General features: G+C 33.0%; 1 protein-coding gene across 3 annotated transcripts in view; it reads right to left on the bottom strand.

The window, feature by feature from the left end:
* Positions 1-21,635, bottom strand: part of LOC149788472 (cilia- and flagella-associated protein 54-like) — a 255,451-nt gene that overhangs the window by 132,302 nt on the left and 101,514 nt on the right. For all 3 annotated transcript variants that reach the window (XM_089974455.1, XM_089974456.1, XM_089974457.1), the window contains 7 exons: positions 21,213-21,339; positions 19,193-19,285; positions 16,214-16,340; positions 10,951-11,074; positions 6,667-6,768; positions 4,153-4,218; positions 1,071-1,175 (listed from right to left, as the gene is read on the bottom strand). In XM_089974455.1, the coding sequence (XP_089830581.1) occupies positions 1,071-1,175; positions 4,153-4,218; positions 6,667-6,768; positions 10,951-11,074; positions 16,214-16,340; positions 19,193-19,285; positions 21,213-21,339 (744 nt within the window). The remainder of the gene's footprint in view (positions 1-1,070; positions 1,176-4,152; positions 4,219-6,666; positions 6,769-10,950; positions 11,075-16,213; positions 16,341-19,192; positions 19,286-21,212; positions 21,340-21,635) is intronic.

The following is a 21,635-nucleotide window of genomic DNA, read 5'->3' as shown; positions in this document are numbered from 1 at the left end:
TAATAATAAAGACTTTATTTAGAGATGGTAACTCAATTAATTACAGAACTAATCTACCTTGAGGTAAGTCATTAGATTCCAGTTATAATGAATGTATCAAAATTCCAAAGAGAATCTTATTATGACTTTAATGATATTAATAGTGTGTTTTCATTAATCATAACAAAATAGTTTTAAAAAAATTATCTTTTTTTAACAAAACAGTTGTTTCACAAATTGGTGGTGAATATTACAAATTTAATTATATTTATGATCCTTGAATCACATGTTTGACACTTGTCATGTATGCCAACAGGGAGTCAAAATGGAATGTTATGAAACACTTGGGCCAGATTCAATTTTGGGGAAAAAATTCTGATTAAAAAAAAGAAAAAAAACCCCAAAAGCATGCCATGTTTCAGTTATTTACAAGCATATGTCTATGTGCTGGGTCTACATATTCTCTTGTAAGACTGAATCATCCTAAAATTTCAGAAGTTTATTCATTTTGTGTCTGAACTTCTTAACTCCAATAAATATTTTCTCTTGCTGAGTGTGTTTTATGTTTACTGGCCCTCTTTGAAAAATATCTTGCATTGGTGTTGGCATCCCACTCAAAGTTTCCCTGCCTATTGTATCAATAGAGTATCTAGAAAATTAAAAGCATCTGTATCAACATTTCCTATTTTTATAAATAGGCTCTCTAATGTCAGCCTGATGGATTTGACAGTATCAGCTCTAACCTGTGTAGGCATAATCATCTCACTTTATTAACAAATAACTTCTAAACAATTAAAATACACATAACAAATTCATCTAGTATAAGGTACTGGTCATTTCATTTTTTTTAGGGGGAAAGGGGCTGTGATTTTCTTTAGAGGTTAAATATTCTTTTATTTAGTCTCAAGATAATTAAAATTGTATTCCAAATAATATAATGGATAATATATGGTGTTATTTTACTATAAAAGATACTAAATACAGCACATGAAAATGTAGAAGGTACTAAATACAGTGTATCAATCTGAAGAAGATACTAAATGCAGTGTATCAGTTTACTGGACTTGAGATTCATTTTGTTCCCCACCAACCTGAATTCTTGAGTGCATCTCATCAATGCAGACTTTCCTCAGTCGTTTTTTCCGTTGCCAGCCATGATACAGGTCTGGAAGATGGTTGCCAATCTTTGTTACAGCCTGAAACAAAGCAGGCCTAACACATGAAGTTCATGCTGAACTTATTTGGATACAGCCCAATATATAAGTACTAATTTCATATAGTCCTATGTATAAGTACTGATTTCCTATAACCCTATATATAAGTACTAATTTCATACAGCCCTATATATAAGTACTTATTTCATATTGCCCTATATATAAGTACTTATTTCATATAGCCATATATACAAGTACTTATTTCATATAGCCCTATATATAAGTAATAATTTCATTTAGCCCTATAAATAAGTACTAATTTCATATAGCTCTTCATATAAGTACTAGTTTCTTATAGCCCTATATATAAGTATTAATTTCATACAGCCCTATATATAAGTACTAATTTCATATAGCCCTATATATAAGTCTTAATTTCATATAGCCCTATATATAACTACTAATTTCATATAGCCCAATATATAAGTACTAATTTCATATAGCCCTATACATAAGTACTAATTTCATATAGCCCTATATGTAAGTAATTATTTCATACAGTCCTATATATAAGTACTAATTTCATACAGCCCTATACATAAGTACTAATTTCATACAGCCCTATATATAAGTACTAATTTCATATAGCCCTATATATAAGTACCAATTTCATACAGCCCTATATATAAGTACCAATATCATACAGCCCTATAAGTAAATACTAATTTAATATAGCCCTATATGTAAGTACTAATTTAATATAGCCCTATATATAAGTACTAATTTCATACAGCTCTATACATAAGTACTAATTTCATACAGCCCTATATATAAGTACTAATTTCAAATAGCCCTATATATAAGTACTAATTTCATATAGCCCTACATATAAGTACTAATTACATACAGCCCTATATATAAGTACTAATTTCATATAGCCCTATATATAAGTCTTAATTTCATATAGCCCTATATATAACTACTAATTTCATATAGCCCAATATATAAGTACTAATTTCATATAGCCCTATACATAAGTACTAATTTCATATAGCCCTATATATAAGTAATTATTTCATACAGTCCTATATATAAGTACTAATTTCATACAGCCCTATACATAAGTACTAATTTCATACAGCCCTATATATAAGTACTAATTTCATATAGCCCTATATATAAGTACCAATTTCATACAGCCCTATATATAAGTACCAATATCATACAGCCCTATAAGTAAATACTAATTTAATATAGCCCTATATGTAAGTACTAATTTAATATAGCCCTATATATAAGTACTAATTTCATACAGCTCTATACATAAGTACTAATTTCATACAGCCCTATATATAAGTACTAATTTCAAATAGCCCTATATATAAGTACTAATTTCATATAGCCCTACATATAAGTACTAATTACATACAGCCCTATACATAAGTACTAATTTCATATAGCCCTATCTGGCAATGGCAATAATCTTGATATGCTAGATACTACTATATATAAGTATGACTGTTTGATAGCTAGATGGACAGACTGACAATATTATTATTAAGTAGCAGACATAGTTGATGGATATCATATGACCTAAATTTCTTGAGGCTGTGTTGTAATTTGTCAGAATATGAGATTAGGATGACTTGTCTCTCAACAAAGGCAACAAATCCTCCTAAATCACTTTAGTATATCCATAACACTTTATATCCCTATTACAATGTATATATATATATATATATATATATATATATATATATATATATATATATATATATATATATATATATATATATATATATATATATATTTATATTGTTTTATCAGCTATGCAAATTAACTTGATACTAATCTGAATTATATATCATCCCCTGCTCATACTAACTTACTGTTTTCATATGCCAACCTATATTACCTGTATATTCCTCATAGATTACAGGTTATATGCCTATCAGATGCCACAATAAAGATGCAGAAAACTTAAAAACAGCAAAACTATCACAAAAGGCACATGATATGCCCATCTCATGACCTTTTTCTTACTAATGACCTTGATCTTTGACATAGGAATTTGACTACTGTATAAGCAGGTGTGGACCTGGATAAAGTTTCATCAAAATATCTCTAGAGGTTTAAAAGTAACAGCTTCTGTTAAGATATGGGGTAATGGCTTGCATTATCTGTGAACTCTAGAAAAATAAAAGGGCAAAACTCATTAAAACATCTTCCCTGGTGTAAAAGTGATACCCATACATGGATAGAGGTCACTTATTTTTATTTTCGCTTGCCACAACCTTAAACTTTAGGCATGGGGAATGGCTTTTATATGTGAAACACTATTAAGTCATAATATATAACTGGTCAAAGTTTAATTATAATATCTTCAGTGGTTCAAAAGGATTAAAAAGTAACATCGACTCTTACTATGAGATACTCCTTGAACAATAGCTATGATATCTAACACACTATAAATATATGACATACAACTTGCTGAAGCCTCTTTAAATATCTTCTGTTGTACAAAAGTAATACTCAAAACAAGCATACAAGTAAAAGAACTTCATTTTCCTTGCTATGACAATGACCTTGAGGAAGGGTTGTGGTTCTGTAATGCAACACACCATCTATATATACTGGATAAAATTTCATTTCAATATCTCTAATGGTTCAAAAGTTATCAACTATATCCCAAACAAAGATACAAGTCATACAAATTACAATTTTTCTTGCTGTAACTACAAGACAGGGGCATGGCTGAGGTACATAACACAGTCTAGTTATGAAAAATACTTGGAAAAGTTTGTAAATATCTCCCAAATCTTTACAAAGTTATTGGTCAGTGGTCAGACAAAAGAAATGTTAAGGGCCAGATGCATGGATGCCAGGACATACAACATCATACCAAAACTTTGCCAAGCTTTAGACAGGTTTATAATAAACCATAAAATAACATTGGTAATGGAACATAGCATTTCTTGTTTATAAAAGTCACATGAAGAATGAGGTCCAACACAATTACCTTAACTTCAGCTTCCTCCTGAGCTTGTCTGGCTGCTTCTGACATGTTTGCAGTCACATGGAGAGGCTAAAGATAGATAAAAATTTGCATGACATATAAACTACTTAAAGTGGCTTGGGTTGAATGGTCTTAATGTTAGGAAAACACAAACTTGGCCTGGCTTCCACTAACTATTGCACGTCCCATCTCCAGAATTGCAACCAGGACTGCAGTGTTGCAAAACATGTATTTATGAAAGTATCGTGGATATAACAGTTAAGCAAAGATGACACACTTATAATAATAATAATAATAATAATAATAGTGACATTATTTAAAGAGTGTGACACAATTAGTTGGATGGAACTAATCCTCCTTGTCGCCATCTGTTATATGCATATTTAAATTCAAAGTACATGTACACATACACACACACACACAAACACACAACACTGATAATAAGCTATATTTTATATACGGATATAATAAGTAGAAAATTTCAATGAACATGTTCCAACTAGGTACATTGTGTATATACAGTACAAAACTAGTGAGATGACAAAGTGAAAGGTTAGTGCATTTACACTTTAAGTTGTTATGCATTTGTCAAATCAAACATGTTCCACTTTTCATCTGTTTAATTAGATTAGAATTAAATGCATTTATATTTTTACTTACTCTAATTTCCTTTGGGATTCCATTCAAAATTAGTGAGCCTGAATATTTAAAAATCTTTTCTTAAAGAGTTCTTTATTTGGATTTGGGATGGAAAGGTGGTTAGCTAAAATTGATTTTAGATCAGTGTTGCCTTGTTTTCTAGCATGAAACAGTTCATTGATACACAATGGGGCCATATTGTTTGAAACTTTATGCATAAGTCTAGCCTTTCTCAAAACTATTTGTCCATTTACTGTTAGCATTTTAATATCATTCATTGCATTTGGGATGTTTTCAGCATTATCGAAGATGAGTCTCCAAGCTCTTTCTTGCAAGCAAAATAATTTGTAAATATTTTTGTCAGAAGTGTTTCCCAGATAACATGACAGTAGTCTAGGTATGGTTGTATATAGCATTTGTAAGATACTACTTTAGTCTATAGATATGACTTTATCTTGCTAAATAACCACATACATAAACTGACATTATGACATATGACTTGAATATGTTTATTCCATTGCAAATTGATGTCAATGATCACTCCATGGATTCTGTCATGGGTAACCACTTGTAGACAAATTTAATTCGACTTATGATTCCGGTTGTTATTTTCCAATTTTACTTTCTTTTTATTGCTAGTAATCATTAAAATTTAGTCTTGTCTGTGTTTACTTTCATGCCATTTTGCATGGAGCAGGAACCTATTCTAAGTACAGCTATTTGAAGGGAGACCTCAAGATCTGATTTTAGCTATTTGAGATCTGATAGTGTGGAATCATCTGCATGTTTCAGTAGATTAAATACAGTTGCCTATTTTCAGCTGCAGATCATTAATGAAATGAGAATAAGGAGTGGGCCTAGGATTGATATATGTGGTATTCCACATGTATTTCTTCATTAGAAAAACTGCTATTTATTTTGACACACTGTTTTCTCATCTTTAGATATGATGTAAACCAATCGCTCATTGAAATGTTACATTCATAAAGCTCAATTTGTTGACAAGAATATCATAGTCAACAAGGTCAAAAGTTTTTCTATGATCAATGGGTATGGATCCAACTAATTTTTCTTGATCTAAGGCAATACTCCATCTAACTATCATTATGACCAAAGCTGTCTCACTAGAGTGGTTTAATCTAAACCTTGATTGGTTTTATTGAATTAAGTTATAGTTTAATAGGTATATCAAAAGATTTTCATGAACATGTTTATCGAGTAGTTTGGACAGAGTTGGTAAGAGAGATATGGGTCTGTAGTTATTGACATCTTTGCTGCCAGACTTGTGAATGGGGGTAACTTTGGCCAATTTCCATGTCTGGGAAAACAATGAGATCCTTAGATTACTTATGTAAGCGATGCTGTCAGATGTTATATATGCAGCAGACATCAGGAGATGTGGTCCAATATTACCTAAACCAAAGTCATAATTTGATGTGATTTTTACCTAAAGTCTGTGATCCTTTTGCCTAAAAATAGGTTGTTGTTGTTGCTGTTGTGGGGTTTAATGCCATTTTTCAGCACAAGATAGGCTATAAATGGCAACCAGTATTAATGGTGGAGGAAGAACCCGGAAAAACTCTGGAAAGAACCACCGACCCACGAGAAGCTACTGGCAAGCTTTCTCACACACCCACATAGGCCAAATCTGAGACTCGAACCTATGCAGACAGAGGTGAGATGGCAATGATCCATAATGGTGAGCACTTTAGACCACTCAGGGCCCCCTTAAAAATCGATAACACCATGGCCATTCTGTCCAAACTGAAAGGTGACAACATTGTAACACTATAAATGTAAATAATATCAGAAAAGGACTGGAAACACAAACAATAATTGCTGGCTATTAGCATTATAATAATGTTGCAGACATGTAACCTTGTATTTGAATCTGCGTTTGGGTTTGGCTGGTTTCTCCTGCTGCTGATGCTGAACTGTCTTTGAAGGAAGTTTATTGCCAGCTCGCGGGGAATTAAACTCCTATCAAAAGAAATGGAAAATACTGATATAAGAGAGTCTGCAAAGTATCAAATGATCATCAGTGGTATAGAATGTGTATCAACTGTTGTTCTGTGTTCTAATAAATAAATAAATCAAGTGTTGTAAATTCATTTATTTTCATGGGTAGCAATTTTCATGGTTCTGTGATAAGCAACAATTTCATAGTAATTAAATTCATGATTGGAGAAAGAAACCAAAGCCAATTTTAGGTGAGCTGCTTCTGGCTGTTCATCAAATGAAAAGAACACATTCTCTGATTTATGCATTCAGAATCACACTGTCATGAATTAACCTTGGAAAACCACAGAAAAATCATGTTTGGCATAAAATTACATTTAACATCAGGGTCCTGTTTAAAATACATAAGACACTAGCTCTGTGCAAGCTATTTTGCCTACAAGGGGTGTATTCATTTCGTATTATTTTATGTTGTACAAGTATTAATCCTGCAATCAAAACTGCATGTTAATGAACTGACATCTGCTAAGAAAAAAAGCTTTACAAATTTAGTTACATAGGTGTATTTTCTTCAGCTAATTCCAACCTTAATATGCCAGACTCATGTAAATCTAGAATATCTATCAAACCTGTCTTGATTCCAACTTTAATATGTCAAACTCATGTAAATCCTGAATATCTATCAAACCTGTCTTGAATCCAACCTTAATATGTCAAACTCATGTAAATCTAGAATATCTATAAACCTGTCTTGAATCCAATCTTAATATGTCAAACTCATGTAAATCTAGAATATCTATCAAACCTGTCTTGAATCCAACTTTAATATGTCAAACTCATGTAAATCCAGAATATCTATCAAACCTGTCTTGAATCCAACCTTAATATGTCAAACTCATGTAAATCTAGAATATCTATCAAACTTGTCTTGAATCCAACCTTAATATGTCAGACTCATGTAAATCCAGAATATCTATCAAACCTGTCTTGAATCCAACTTAATATGTCAAACTCATGTAAATCCAGAATATCTATCAAACTTGTCTTGAATCCAACCTTAATATGTCAAACTCATGTAAATCCAGAATATCTATCAAGCCTGTCTTGAATCCAACCTTAATATGTCAAACTCATGTAAATCCAGAATATATATCAAACTTGTCTTGATTCCAACTTTATTATGTCAAACTCATGCAAATCCAGAATATCTATCAATCTTGATTTGAATCCACCACATTATTATTATCTGAATGCATTCACTCTTTCAACAGATTTTGCAGACTTGTCAGTGATTTACTGCAGAGAAAACCTAATGGACAAATTACCTACAAACCATACTGAGCATTCACAAAACCAATAGAGGATTTATTGTACTTACTTAAATACAATACACACACAAATGCAAACAACACAGACCCAGATCTGCATTATATAATATGCCAGCAGATCTGTGTCCACATTGTTCAACTTAAGTCATAAGCTGATTTGACTGTGATGACTCTGATCTGTCAGTATGTTATGAGATGACAGATATGTGTCCATGTTCAACTTAAGCCATAAACTGATTTGACTGTGATGACTCTGATCTGTCAGTACGTTACGAGATGACAGATATGTGTCCATGTTGTTCAACTTAAGCCATAAGCTGATTTGACTGTGATGACTCTGATCTGTCAATACATTATAAGATGACAGATATGTGTCCATGTTGTTCAACTTAAGCCATAAGCTGATTTGACTGTGATGATCCTGATCTGTCAATACATTAAGAGAACACAGATCTGTGACTATGCTGTTCACATCTGCATATGAGAGCTATAGTCAGATGAGAGCTATAGTCAGGTTAACAAAATATCCCACTACATGAACTTCAAAATAATCTTATTAATATACATACCTTGGCAAAGAAAATTTGCATGATTAATCTACATACTTAGAGCCTTGACAAAGAAAATCTGCATATTTAATCTACATATTTAGGGCCTTGGCAAAGAAAATTTGCATAATTAATCTACATAATTAAGGCCTTAGCAAAGAAAATTTGCATAATTAATCTACATACTTAGGGCCTTGGCAAAGAAAATTTGCATAGCTATTGATGGAAAGTCAATCAATCAATTGTTTGAACTATCCTTGTGTGCAACCAACTGGCCATGTATGAGTAATTAATGTGCGCACAGCGCACTATTTAATTTCTCATGGGTGAAGGAATTTGAGCCACATCACCCACTCATCAATGTAGACAAGGTCTGCTATTTAATTAAGCCACAGGTTGTGGGACAATAGCATCCCAAATGACCTCTATGGAGGGCAGTGATGAGTGGGAGTAGACCCAACACACACTCATCTTATTTTTAGAGTTTGTGTCATGTATGAGACGCTTATTGGGAACCACCCATTTATAGTGCCACCCCAGTTCCGGATTACACATTCATCGGGGCACCTGATTAAATAGACGAGTGGAAATAGTTCCACGTTTCATCATATGAATGTCTGAGCAAGCAATAGAGGAAAAGGACTCACCAGAGACGATACGGCAAATGCAAACAGGAATATGCCTGAAATGCCAAGACCTATTGTAAGTCCCATTTCCCAGTTATATAATTATTGGGATTCCCTAGAGCCCATTTTGTGTTAGCCACAACTGTAATTAGAGTCAAGCTATCTAGTTACCTATATTACTAGAATATATTGTACTAAGCATACATTTTTACTTTAAATTATTCACCAAACAAGTCATAGGGACTGTAAAACATTTGTTAGTCAATATTTGGAAAAGATTTAGCAAATTTTGAACAGGAGCCAAAAGATCATATCAGTATGTTGGTTTAATTGAAATATGTTTCCGAGCCAGATATGAACCACAATTATTAAGGCAATTTTGATAAGTTAGCCCTAAAAAGGGCTGTTAGGTCAGCATCCTGAAGGTTTTTCGACGGTCTTCTTCTTGTATCTCAGATGCTATACATGGTTCTTTATATGTTCCCTCAGGTATTGCCTCAAACCTGTAAATTTCTGCTAGCTCAATGGCAGTTTCAATGAGGGTGCAATGAGGGCACTCATGGTACACCTTGCCATAGTATTCTGTGAGGATGCGCAGCCCAAACTGCCATTGCTGTGGTCTGGGTTTCCTAGTCCTCAAGGTTCTCCACACTATATACTTCACAGCACTGGCATAGTTTTCAGCCTTTTTCAAGCTGTATAAGGTTTCGTCTATTCCTAGCTGTATGTAGCGCTGCACAACCTTGTCTGTCTCATTGGAATTAGCACTCTCATCGTCCACTTCTTCATGTGTCTTGTGGTGATTCAGTTTCTGCCGCAGCCTCTAATACAGCCACAGCTTTGGCCTGCTCAATGGCTATGGTATCTTCCGAAATGGTAATATCCATCTGTGCTTCCATGTCCTTCATGTTATTCTGCTGAGTAAAGGTTTGGGTGGATATTGATGTTTTCAACATTTGGGGTGACTGTATCTGGTCTAGATGTCTCGGTGTACTGCTAAAATTGCTAACCAGCATATTAGAGTGGCTGGCCACCCTGGTTTGAGCAGCTTTCCTATTCTCCCTACCTTTCCTATTGTTATTGTTTTTAACTATACAATAGTCTCCCAGTCTCTCAATATTCAGGTCCTCTCCGACAGTGTTAATATCCCAGGTTAAAATAAGCACTGTTATTTTTGCCCCAGCTCGCGAATTACAATTTGAAGCTTGTTTTCACCCAGTGCCTTAATGGCCCTTACAGCTGGTGCAGGAATAAGAGCAATACCTGGCAGCCATCTTAGTGCCCTGCCTTGTGCTGCAGTCTTGAGTTCCATCATGACATGCACTTCTGGCTAGATTCTATGTGGCTTGAATCTGATGGAAAGTCCTATTCCCAGCCTTATTATGGACAACAGTGTGGCTCTGTGTACAATTTTTAGAGGAACATTAAAACCAAAAACTGTTGAAACATGTCACAATATGGGTAGACTCCTTTTTATGTCTGATTTTATCTTCTACAATCACATTAAAACTCTGCAAAAAAGTGTTGTAGAACAGTTATAGTTCTTTCAGAGTCATATGAAAAAGAAGGATTTGCTCAGTGGATTAACTAATGATTCAAGTCATACCAAATAAATTATTTTAATCACATGTTTAATTCATTTACATTTACTGCACACTTAACGTGCTGCCTATAGAGAAAAAAGTACAATCAGTATCTAACCTTTTCCTTGCTGTATTCCACCATGGCTGCTGCAAACTTTTTGGGGTCATCTCCACTGACGATAATTGTCCCACCCGGCTGTTTGGTCATGAAGGCATGGACACCAATTATTTGCTCATTACGTCTGCAAAGAAGTTAAAAGCTTATTCAGAAATAAATCAACATGAGCAATGCTGAACCTAGGATTTTTTAGATGTTTGGAAACATTTTCAATTATTGTACCCTTGGAATAATTGAAATAGGGAAATATATTAATATTTTAGGAATAGAGGCAGGGATAGGCATTTACTCGATGGCTCAGCTATATAAAATTTATTGTTTGATTAGTAAAGAAAGAACCATTTAAATCTTAAGAACTAGGGTACAGGAGAAGATGGTCAGGTAACCAAGTTGGGTGAAGAAATTCTTGTAATTCTTGACTAGATGTGGAATTTAATTTTTGTATTATTACTGATTGCTCTCAAGAGGAGGAGGAGGAAGTGATCTACATTCTATGTTGCAGTGATTATAGGTACATTGTCGAGATTCATCTCTATGTCCAGGCTGAACCGGTTAGTACCATGAAAAGTTCTCTCCCTGATGTATTTGTTGAACATCCAACTGAAGAAAATCTTACCTACCTAATACCTCATAATTGTCATTGCTGAAAATCTTTCAATGTAAATTCCTATAATAATCAGCCTATATAATAACTTTTTTTTCAAATTTGTGAATGCAACATAGACGGACATAACAATAAAAATAATAATAATAATGCTTTATTTAAAGAGGGTGACTCATTAGTCAAAGACTATTCTCCCTTGAGACTCTGTAAAGAGAGTATAACAATGCACATTATATGAAGATAGCAATGCTTACTGTTTATTTTAACATGTTTAGTATTAAAATACTAATATCCATTATCTATTAGAAACACATGCATGCTCATGATATCTCTTCTTAAACACTCTAATGTTTTCAGCAGATTTTACATGTAGTGGAAGCTTATTCCACAGAACTGTACCAGAGTATTGAAAACTCTTTTTAAATTGCTCTGTTCTTGGTTTTGGTATTAGGTTTCCATGTGATATTGATCTCAACTGGTATTGTGTTGATAAAGGCCTGAATAAGTCCTGAAGATACTCTGGTGCAGTTCCATGTAGACATTTATATAAAAGAACTGCCTTGTGAAAGTCTATCCTGTCATATATTGTAAACATTTGAGTTCTGTAAACAATGCTTTTGAGGGATGATCAATAGATGCATCTAAAATTACATGTGCTGCTCGTTTCTGAAGTTTATAAATCCTGTCAAGTTCAGATTTAGCAATTTTCCCAAACATTTGAACAGTAATCCATTGTTGGAAGAATATATGACTTGTAGTATAGATTGCGAGTTTCTGTTGATTCTGCTGAGTAGGGCAAGTTTGGATGACAGTGTTTTACTAAACTTATAAATATGGTCGTTCCATAATAAATTATTATCTATGGACACACCTACAAGCCTTTCATGTTTGACATTTTCTAATGGATGATTATTTATTGCAAGAGATAGTTCTGGGTTCCCTGACTTGTGTAGCTTTTGTAATGTCCCCAAAATCATACATTTTTTTTATATTTTCATTAATTATCATCCTATTTTGTTGTGCCCAGTTTTGGACTCTAATAAGGTCTGAGTTTAATCTCATTTGGATAACTTCAGTCTCAAAACATGATGTATAAAATATTGCATTGCCTGCAAACATGACATAAATATGCATGCCTGCATAGAAGCAAGATTAGTATGCACCATGTAACAGTTTCATTCTGCACAGGTCTGTGACTGACACCTTAACCAACTGAAACTGCTGAAATAAAAAGCCCACATCCCCATGCCTACACCAATATGGGACAGTAATTCTGTACTGCACCAGTGTGTCAGTTTGCCACTTTGACCAATCAGGTGTACTCTCTCACATGGATTTGGGCTACATTTACATCAAAATATCTGACCAATTAGATGTGCTCTCTCACATGGATTTGGGGTACATTTACATCAAAATGTCTGGCCAATCAAGTGTGCTCTCTCACATGGATTTGGGGTACATTTACATCAAAACATCTGACTAATCAGATGTGCTTCCTCATTTGGATTTTGGATACATTTATTTACAAATGGCTGAAATATTTCCAGAAAATTTCTGTTCCTTGACGATGAGCAATAATCCTGATGCATATACCTAATGAGATTTACAATGGAAAATGGTAATGTACCAATTCAAAAATGAAAGAAATAAACAAACACCTTAAAATGATTTATGAAAAAATATTCACTAACTAAAGAACTGCATATAGTTAATTAAATGAAGTTAAATATACACATTATCCCATTTTCCTAAGAAATGATATATGAAAAAAGAAACCATTATAACAAGAAAGAAAAGCACCTTTCCATGCCACAGATCTATTTCCCTGTAAACTGAGTCAAATTACTTACTCTTCTGAATCCACTAACTCAGACATAGACTTCTCTGAGTCAATCTCTGAATTGTCCTTATAACTAAAATATTGCATAATTGTGATAATGTTAAATATATATTGCAATATCATAAAAAAGACTAAACAATGTCATATAGATTTAGATAAAGAACAATTTTGACATAATAAGATCAAGGTCAAACTATTATTTATCAATATTTTATTTATTATTTTTAATTAATCAATATTTTATTTCTATTATTATTTATCAATACCTTATTTTAAAGTATCTAGAAATAAAGTAACAAGTATGATTAAAATAGCTACAATTTTTTTTTATATCAATCAATGCTTGAAAACAAAAAGGGCAACTCAAATTCTATTTAGGAAGTTTTCAATGAACTCATTGGGGGAACACAAAAAGATCAGACGAATACCATTCACTCACTTCTGGTAAATGACACCATAGTCACTGATGACACTGACATTGCAAATGTTTACAATTATTTTTTCACCAACATTACCACAAAACTAAAAGAACCAGTGAAATAAATCAATTTTAATAACTGAAAAAGTCATGCAGCAGCAATATCTCTAAGGAGGTATGTTTCTCTATCCCACCAGTATCATAAAACTTTGTTAAAAAAATGTCTCAGTGAACTTGATACCAAGAAAGTTATAAGACTTGATCAGATTGGTCCATGACTCATTAAATCGTCTGCCTCTGCTATTTTAGATAGCATAACATTCATAATCAATTTAAGTATTGCAACCTCATCTGTCCCAAAATATGGAAAACTGCAAAAGTAACTCCTATTTACAAATCTGGTTATAAGGATGATGCTGATAACTACCAGCCAATCTCAATACTACAAAATCTTCTTTAAATAAATTCATTATTATTATTATTATTATTATTATAAACTTGTCAAAATTCATTGAAAAACATGTCCATGACTTATTCATGTAATTTTTATCCAAACACTTGCTGTTATACCCGAACCAATCAGGCTTTAGTTAGAAACATTCATGTGAGACTGCCTTGATCTCCCTAACTGATAAATGGCTTCAAGCACTTGGTCATGGTAGAATAATAGGATCTGTATTTGTAGATTTCAAAAAAGCTTTTGACATGGTGGATTATGAAATCCTTTTGAAGAAACTGAAAATTTACTGTGATGAAAGCACAGTTAGATGGTTTACTTCATACTTAAGTGAGAGAACATGACATATTTAGATAAATAATGTTCTCTCTGAACCTGGAGCAATTAGATAAGGAGTACCACAAGACTCAATTCTAGATACATTATTCTTTCCATATTGTTACAAAATAAGTATAAAAAATTAAAATTGGCCTGCAGAATAAGTATAAGAATATGCCTACCAAATTTTCTTTGTCTGCATCAAGTGGTTTTTGCTTATTCATTACCAACAAGGTTTTTGTGAAAGAAGGTCTCAGTCCAAAAAGTGTGTAAATTAAACTGAATAGCCTTAAAATCTAAATATGTCATCTATTTACATACAAATAAGCTTTCAAAATTTTCATTTGTCTACATACATACAAATAAGCATTCAAAATTTTAATTTGTCTACATACATACATACATACAAATAAGCATTCAAAATTTTAATTTGTCTACATACATACAAATAAGCATTCAAAATTTTAATTTGTCTACATACATACATACATACAAATAAGCATTCAAAATTTTAATTTGTCTACATATGTTATGATAAGCATTATATCATAACAAGGGTGCCAACAATAACTGTGAAGATATGACTACATCTTGGGGAATGAGGTACAGAATCACTGTAAAGAAAAGACAGAGCTGTTCTGACTGGAGCAACAAATTAATTCTTCGTATGCCTGGTTTGCTATTTATACAGGAGTTTTGTTCACTCAGTGTAAGTGAGAACATGCCCCTTTGAACTTTTCCATGGCGATCGTGTGAACCATCTGCACAACGCATCCAATATTGATATAATAATTTGTCTGTTCAGCAGCTTCCCCCCCATATCTAAATTTATGACATTTAGATATGAGCGAAATGTATTTTGTGCTGACAATTGTTGATTTTTAGTTACGAGCAAAATGTGTTTTGTGCTGATAATTGTTGACATTTAGTTACAAGCGAAATGTTATGTATATTTTGTGCTGACAATTTGTTGATATTTAGTTACGAGCGAAATGTATTATATTATTATATGGGTTTCTGCACCTACTTGTAAAGTGTGATCATTATAAAATAGCATACAGTTATATTACACAGATATATAAATTTTATCTCCATATATTTTAGTGGAAAATTATTTTCGATATGAATTAATGAAAAAATACATACATACATACATACATACATACATACATACATACATACAGATAAGCATTCAAAAGTTAAATTTGTCTATGTACATACAAATAAGCATTCAAAATTTAAATTTGTCTATGTACATACAAATAAGCATTCAAAATTTTAATTTGTCTATATACATACAAATAAGAATTCAAAAGTTTAATTTGTTTATGTACATACAAATAAGCATTCAAAAGTTTAATTTGTCTACGTACATACAAATATGCATTCAAAAGTTTAATTTGTCTATGTACATACAAATAAGAATTGAAAAGTTTAATTTGTCTGCATTTTGTGGATTTCTTCTATCATAACAACAAACTTCTTGGGTTAAAAAGATGGCCTGACTTGGTCAAACAGGAAAAAAACATGATGTCCCCACAGCATGCAGAGGGGGCATAAACAGTGATACTGCAGTCTAGCTATTTCTTGTGAGATGATATGCCTGCAAAAAAGATAAGTACTCACCTTACAAGCCAGCCAACAGCATCTTCACACCACTCCATGGCCTGGTCAGGCAGACCTTCCGTAAGGGCTTTCTGTGCCACCTGCACAATAAACTCCAGGTACCGTGCACGCTTCCGGAACTTTACAACTTATAAAAAGACATAGAAAATAATTTGGTAGATGCAGCAAAACACATTAATTCTAGCATATCTGCACATGAAACATCATTTCTGATTGGCTAATCATTATAATTTATAAGAAAAACATGAACATTTAGGGCTCCATGGAGTTTTCTGTCTCCCATGTGAATGATGTCATGATGATGCATATTTCTGTGTAACTCATTCACCCAGAGAGAAATTTACACTTCTCACCTATGATTCAGGTAGATAAAAACAATCCATCATTTTTTTTTAGTCAAGGAAGTCTAATTGTGCATATTTCTTGTATGAACAGCTGTGTAGATATCTTGAGGAAGTTGTTTGGGATTGGTTATTTCATGGTAATATGCATACATGGGTAAAAATTTAACTTGGCGGTAGTCCTTTTCATCCACTTTTTTTAGCTTCCTGGCCTCTCATTTCAACAAATATTAATCTTATCCACATCCTAACATGGAACTGCAGAATGTGTTACCTGAAAAGTCCTGTCTAAAAAATTTGCATTTTTTTGATTAAATTTGGTAGAACTCACCCTGTACATATGCATCTATGGTAAAACAGAATTGATGTCACAGCTTCTGGAAGAAAGCTACCACCCCATGCCATGCAGGGCTGTCACTTGGGTTGAAAGATAAGCATGACATGTTGGCTTGCAAATTAAAGTACAAACATTGGGCATATGGTAATATTACACAGAGTACCAGTTGAATACCATAACTGATGTATAAGAAACAAGATTATAAAAACCTGAATATGAAATCTGAATGTTAATGACTACAATGATGTCACCTCTGAAAAAGCAATACCTAAAATTTGTCATTGACGGCAAGACAATCAACTGATAGAAACATTGGTGTCTATGTGAAGTCAAGCTCCATTTGACATGGTACCAAAAAAGAAATGACATCTGTACAACTTTTTGATAAAATGTTCTAATATATGTCAAAACAGGGAAAACAGTTGTATATTTGAGGATCTGAGAATGTTTATGGTCATTTTACAGTGATACATATCCATTTTATAGGCTATAAATAAAACTAAAGTACATGTACTGACATCATTATCAAGATGCCATGTACCTTGACGTTTCAGTCAACCAGGCACAGAGTATTCCCCCAACAACCACACATGCCCTCATTGGCCTCTACATGAGAAATCTTTAATATAAAAGGGTAAAACGTCTATTGGAAATTACATATCATGATCATTCTTACTGAATCCCAATGAAGACTATTTCACTGTTTTTCCACAAGCGAAACATGATATCAGTGAACGGTGAGTTTGTAAGGAAGGGCAAGTTTTCTGAAGATGCTGTATAGCTAGAGAAAACAAGACATGAAGCAGCAAATCCTTTCACTCTTTCAAAAAGAGTGGTCCATATTTTGCAAAAAAGTAAATTATTCATTCTTTTGACCCCAAAAAGAAACATTTTTTTCCTGGTTTAATCTTGCTTGAAATCTAGCATTAATACATTGCATTTTGACATAAAATATGTAGACATAGTGCTGCATCTTTTTATAAAATCTCTAAAGACTTGATTCTAATTCCTCTTTTTTTATCACCTGCTACTGAATGAACTCGTTTCTCTCCAAGCACTGTACCAAATATCCTGGCATTTGGCATTCAGCAAGATACTTCAATAGGATAGAAAAAAATGAGGTACCTAGCCAAACATCCCCACCACCCATATCAGGCAACATGTAGAAATTTTGTATGCATACATAGGGATTTAATCCAAGACCTAAACTTTACAATCATATGCTGCACCTGATCTGGATTTCATCAAAAGCATTTGAGTCTAGAGAAGCTGAATCCAACAGTATGATAAAAAACATTAGAGTCTAAATTTTGTTTGACCAATCCAATGGCTTAAATCTGGACTTAAACTTATAAGGCATTCCATGGTGAAATCTGAACCACAATAATTCCTATGCTTAACTGTGTATAGCAGAAGCTACTGAAATGGACTGAAATTATATCAGTGTAGCTGCTATTGAAAAGGACTGAAATTACATCAGTGTAACAGCTATTGAAATGGACTGAAATTACATAAGTGTAGCAGCTATTGAAATGGACTGAAAGGACATCAGTGTAGCAGCTACTGAAATGAACTGAAATCACATCAGTGTAGCAGCTACTGAAATGAACTGAAATTACATCAGTGTAGCAGCTACTGAAATGGACTAAAAGGACATCAGTGCAGTTGTTACTGAAATGAACTGAAATTACATCAGTGCAGCAGCTATTGAAATGGACTGAAATTACATCAGTGTAGCTGCTACTGAAATGAACTGAAATTACATCAGTGTAGCAGCTACTGAAATGGACTAAAAGGACATCAGTGTAGCTGCTACTGAAATGAACTGAAATTACATCAGTGCAGCAGCTATTGAACAGGACTGAAAGGACATTAGTGTAGCAGCTACTGAAATGGACTGAAATTACATCAGTGTAGCAGCTACTGAAATGGACTGAAAGGACATCAGTGTAGCAGCTACTGAAATGAACTGAAATTACATCAGTGTATCAGCTACTGAAATGGACTAAAAGGACATAGGTGTAGCTGCTACTGAAATGAACTGAAATTACATCAGTGCAGCAGCTATTGAAATGGATTGAAAGGACATCAGTGTAGCAGCTACTGAAATGGACTGAAATTACATCAGTGTAGCAGCTACTGAAATGGACTGAAAGGATATCAGTGTAGCAGCTACTGAACTGCGCTGAAATGATATCAGAGTGCAACCTATTTATTGAAATTGTAAACTGATGAAGTCTTGGACAGATTCTGTGTAGTTTGTGACATTTTATGATTTGCTAAATTTCTTATTGTGCATACCTTCCTTGAATGCTATCCTGCTTGGCAAGTAGGCAATGTAAGCATGGAGAATATTGGGATCCTCACTGCCTGTTAGCTCATGCTCATTCTGGGCTGTAAAACAGAGAATTGTGTTTGGGTTGCATGTGACACTACCTCAGTCTCGTCTCATTTTATATGGCCACATGAATAGTATGAAAGACTGTCAGTAATTACAAAAAGTTAAATCTGGGTATTCAAAAATTCAGTAATCTAGAATTGTAATGAATACTATATGTAGCACAAGAAGACATGATTTTGTATAACTGAATCTGTGATACAAATATTGTTTAACTTTTATGGGACATGGTTCAGTCTTTATCAGAAATTCTTAAACTTGACAAATCACAAAAGAAACATCAATAAAGAAAATTTTGCAAAAGCAATGGCCTGTCCAAGAGGTAAGTACTAAATCAAGGAGGCCATGACAGGAAGTCATTTACAAATAACTGCAAAGTATATCAACTGTTCTTGAATTAATGGTGATCTGGTAACTAAAACATAGCAAGATCAAAACTGCAAGTGAATGTAAATGGAAATTGGATAAAATTTCAAGATCCATCATCTGTATCTGCTGATGGATTAATAATCAATTAATAACTAATCTATCTACATGATGCCTTACCAAAAACATTATTTTTCAAAAATGCTTTAAGTACTAAACAGTGGGAATGAAACAAAACTGAATTTTGGTGTTAAATTATCATACAGATCATGATTATTTAATTGATCATGTCACTAACAGTAACCAATGCTTAACTCTGTCAATTAATCTTAACAGCACTAACTGAATGACAGTTTATAGTTTTGGTTTGCTTGATGGAAAAGCCTCTTGTGTAAATTTCAGTTATTCTGCTTATGCCACAGATGCTTAAGGGTATTGTTATGTATATCTATATTGTGTGTTTAAGTTTTGTTGATGATTGTAGATTGTAAGGTTCATTTGTAAACATTATATTACATAGTAATTTTTGTTTATCATTGTAGATTACGTATTAAGATAATTATTACTTGTAGGAAAATAAGTTTACTTGGATTTGTGTTCAGGACATTGTTTTCACCTTGGGAATTCCTGGTCTATTTGATCTTTTTTGTAACTTAGAATGTCTTTGAAATGAGCTTTTGACCCTCATCCTGGTTCTCTTGTTGTGTCTTAGATTTTTATATTAAGGTTCTTTACATCAGAATTAATCATTCCAACCTTAACATCTGTAGTAAAATCATTCTTTTAGTTCTTTTTATTGATATTTGATATGATTTTTCAAAATTATTCATAGGAATTACAATGTGATCATTGGTACTTTGAGACTAAATCACTATTTGGGGATTATTGTGAATTCATTTCGAGACATTTTGGATTGTATCATTGTGATACATCAAGACTGTTAGAACATCAACACTATTCCAGGCTAATGGTACATGAGCACAATCAAGATTGGAATGCATTCTGAATACTCCATATTTTTGGACTTGTGATAGAACTTTTAGGACTAAATGGATTTAGTTCAAACTCTGTTAGTTCTATTTAACTTTCATTTTGTATTGTTGGGAAATAAATTATTTGTTGAATTTTACTAAACTTGTTGGTGTTTGCTCTTTATTATTATTCAGTGAAAGACAGTAGATTCGTAACAGTATTTAGTCACATATAATTCATGTTCAACTTTTAATTTGAGTTCAAATGTAAACTGCACAGACCCAGACCTGCCAATGCATAATGTGCCAGCAGATCTGGGTCTTTGCAATTTGTAAGGAGTAATTTGTAGAAAAAAATGACAGAGACCTTGATCTGCCAGTGTATTATTCAACAGTAGATCAGGGTCTATATTGCTTGCAACTGCACACAACTCATAAACAAAAATATAATATTTACACAATGTATATTTGTGAAAAACAGTGGGCATATCATGGCAAAATGCTTTCTAAATTAAAAAATTAGTCCAAATTTTTTATAACTGGGGGTAAAGAGAATCTGCACATAATGGGATAAGATCCCACATACCTTGTTTGGATAAGATGAGCATGTGAGTCTCCAATGCCTTTAGCTCTTCGTTGACAGGTACTTCTGGTTCATGGTCCTTCAACCCTCCTGTCTGGCTTTTCTTACCCTTCTTACGTGATTTCATGCTCTACAAGAGGCACAAGTCAAAATCAAAACTATAAACAAAAATTATCTTTAATGATCCTAATTTATTAATTCTATTAATGTTATGAAGCATGACTGTAATTTCCTTGCTGTATGATTGACTGTAATTTCCTTGATGTATGATTGACTGTAATTTCCTTGCTGTATGATTGATATACTGTGATAGGTATTATAAATATTACAAAATTTATGTTTTACAATGGAACAAGAGGAATTTTTTAATACTGAATTAACATACATTTGTACATCTAGAATTTTCATTGAATGAAGAGACATGAT

Source organism: Sinohyriopsis cumingii, chromosome 11 (genome assembly GCF_028554795.1).
Source record: "Sinohyriopsis cumingii isolate HCF-2022 chromosome 11, ASM2855479v2, whole genome shotgun sequence".
Lineage (NCBI taxonomy): Eukaryota > Metazoa > Mollusca > Bivalvia > Unionida > Unionidae > Sinohyriopsis > Sinohyriopsis cumingii.
The sequence above is the reverse complement of the archived record's forward strand: the minus strand, read 5'-3'. Positions and strand labels throughout refer to the sequence as shown.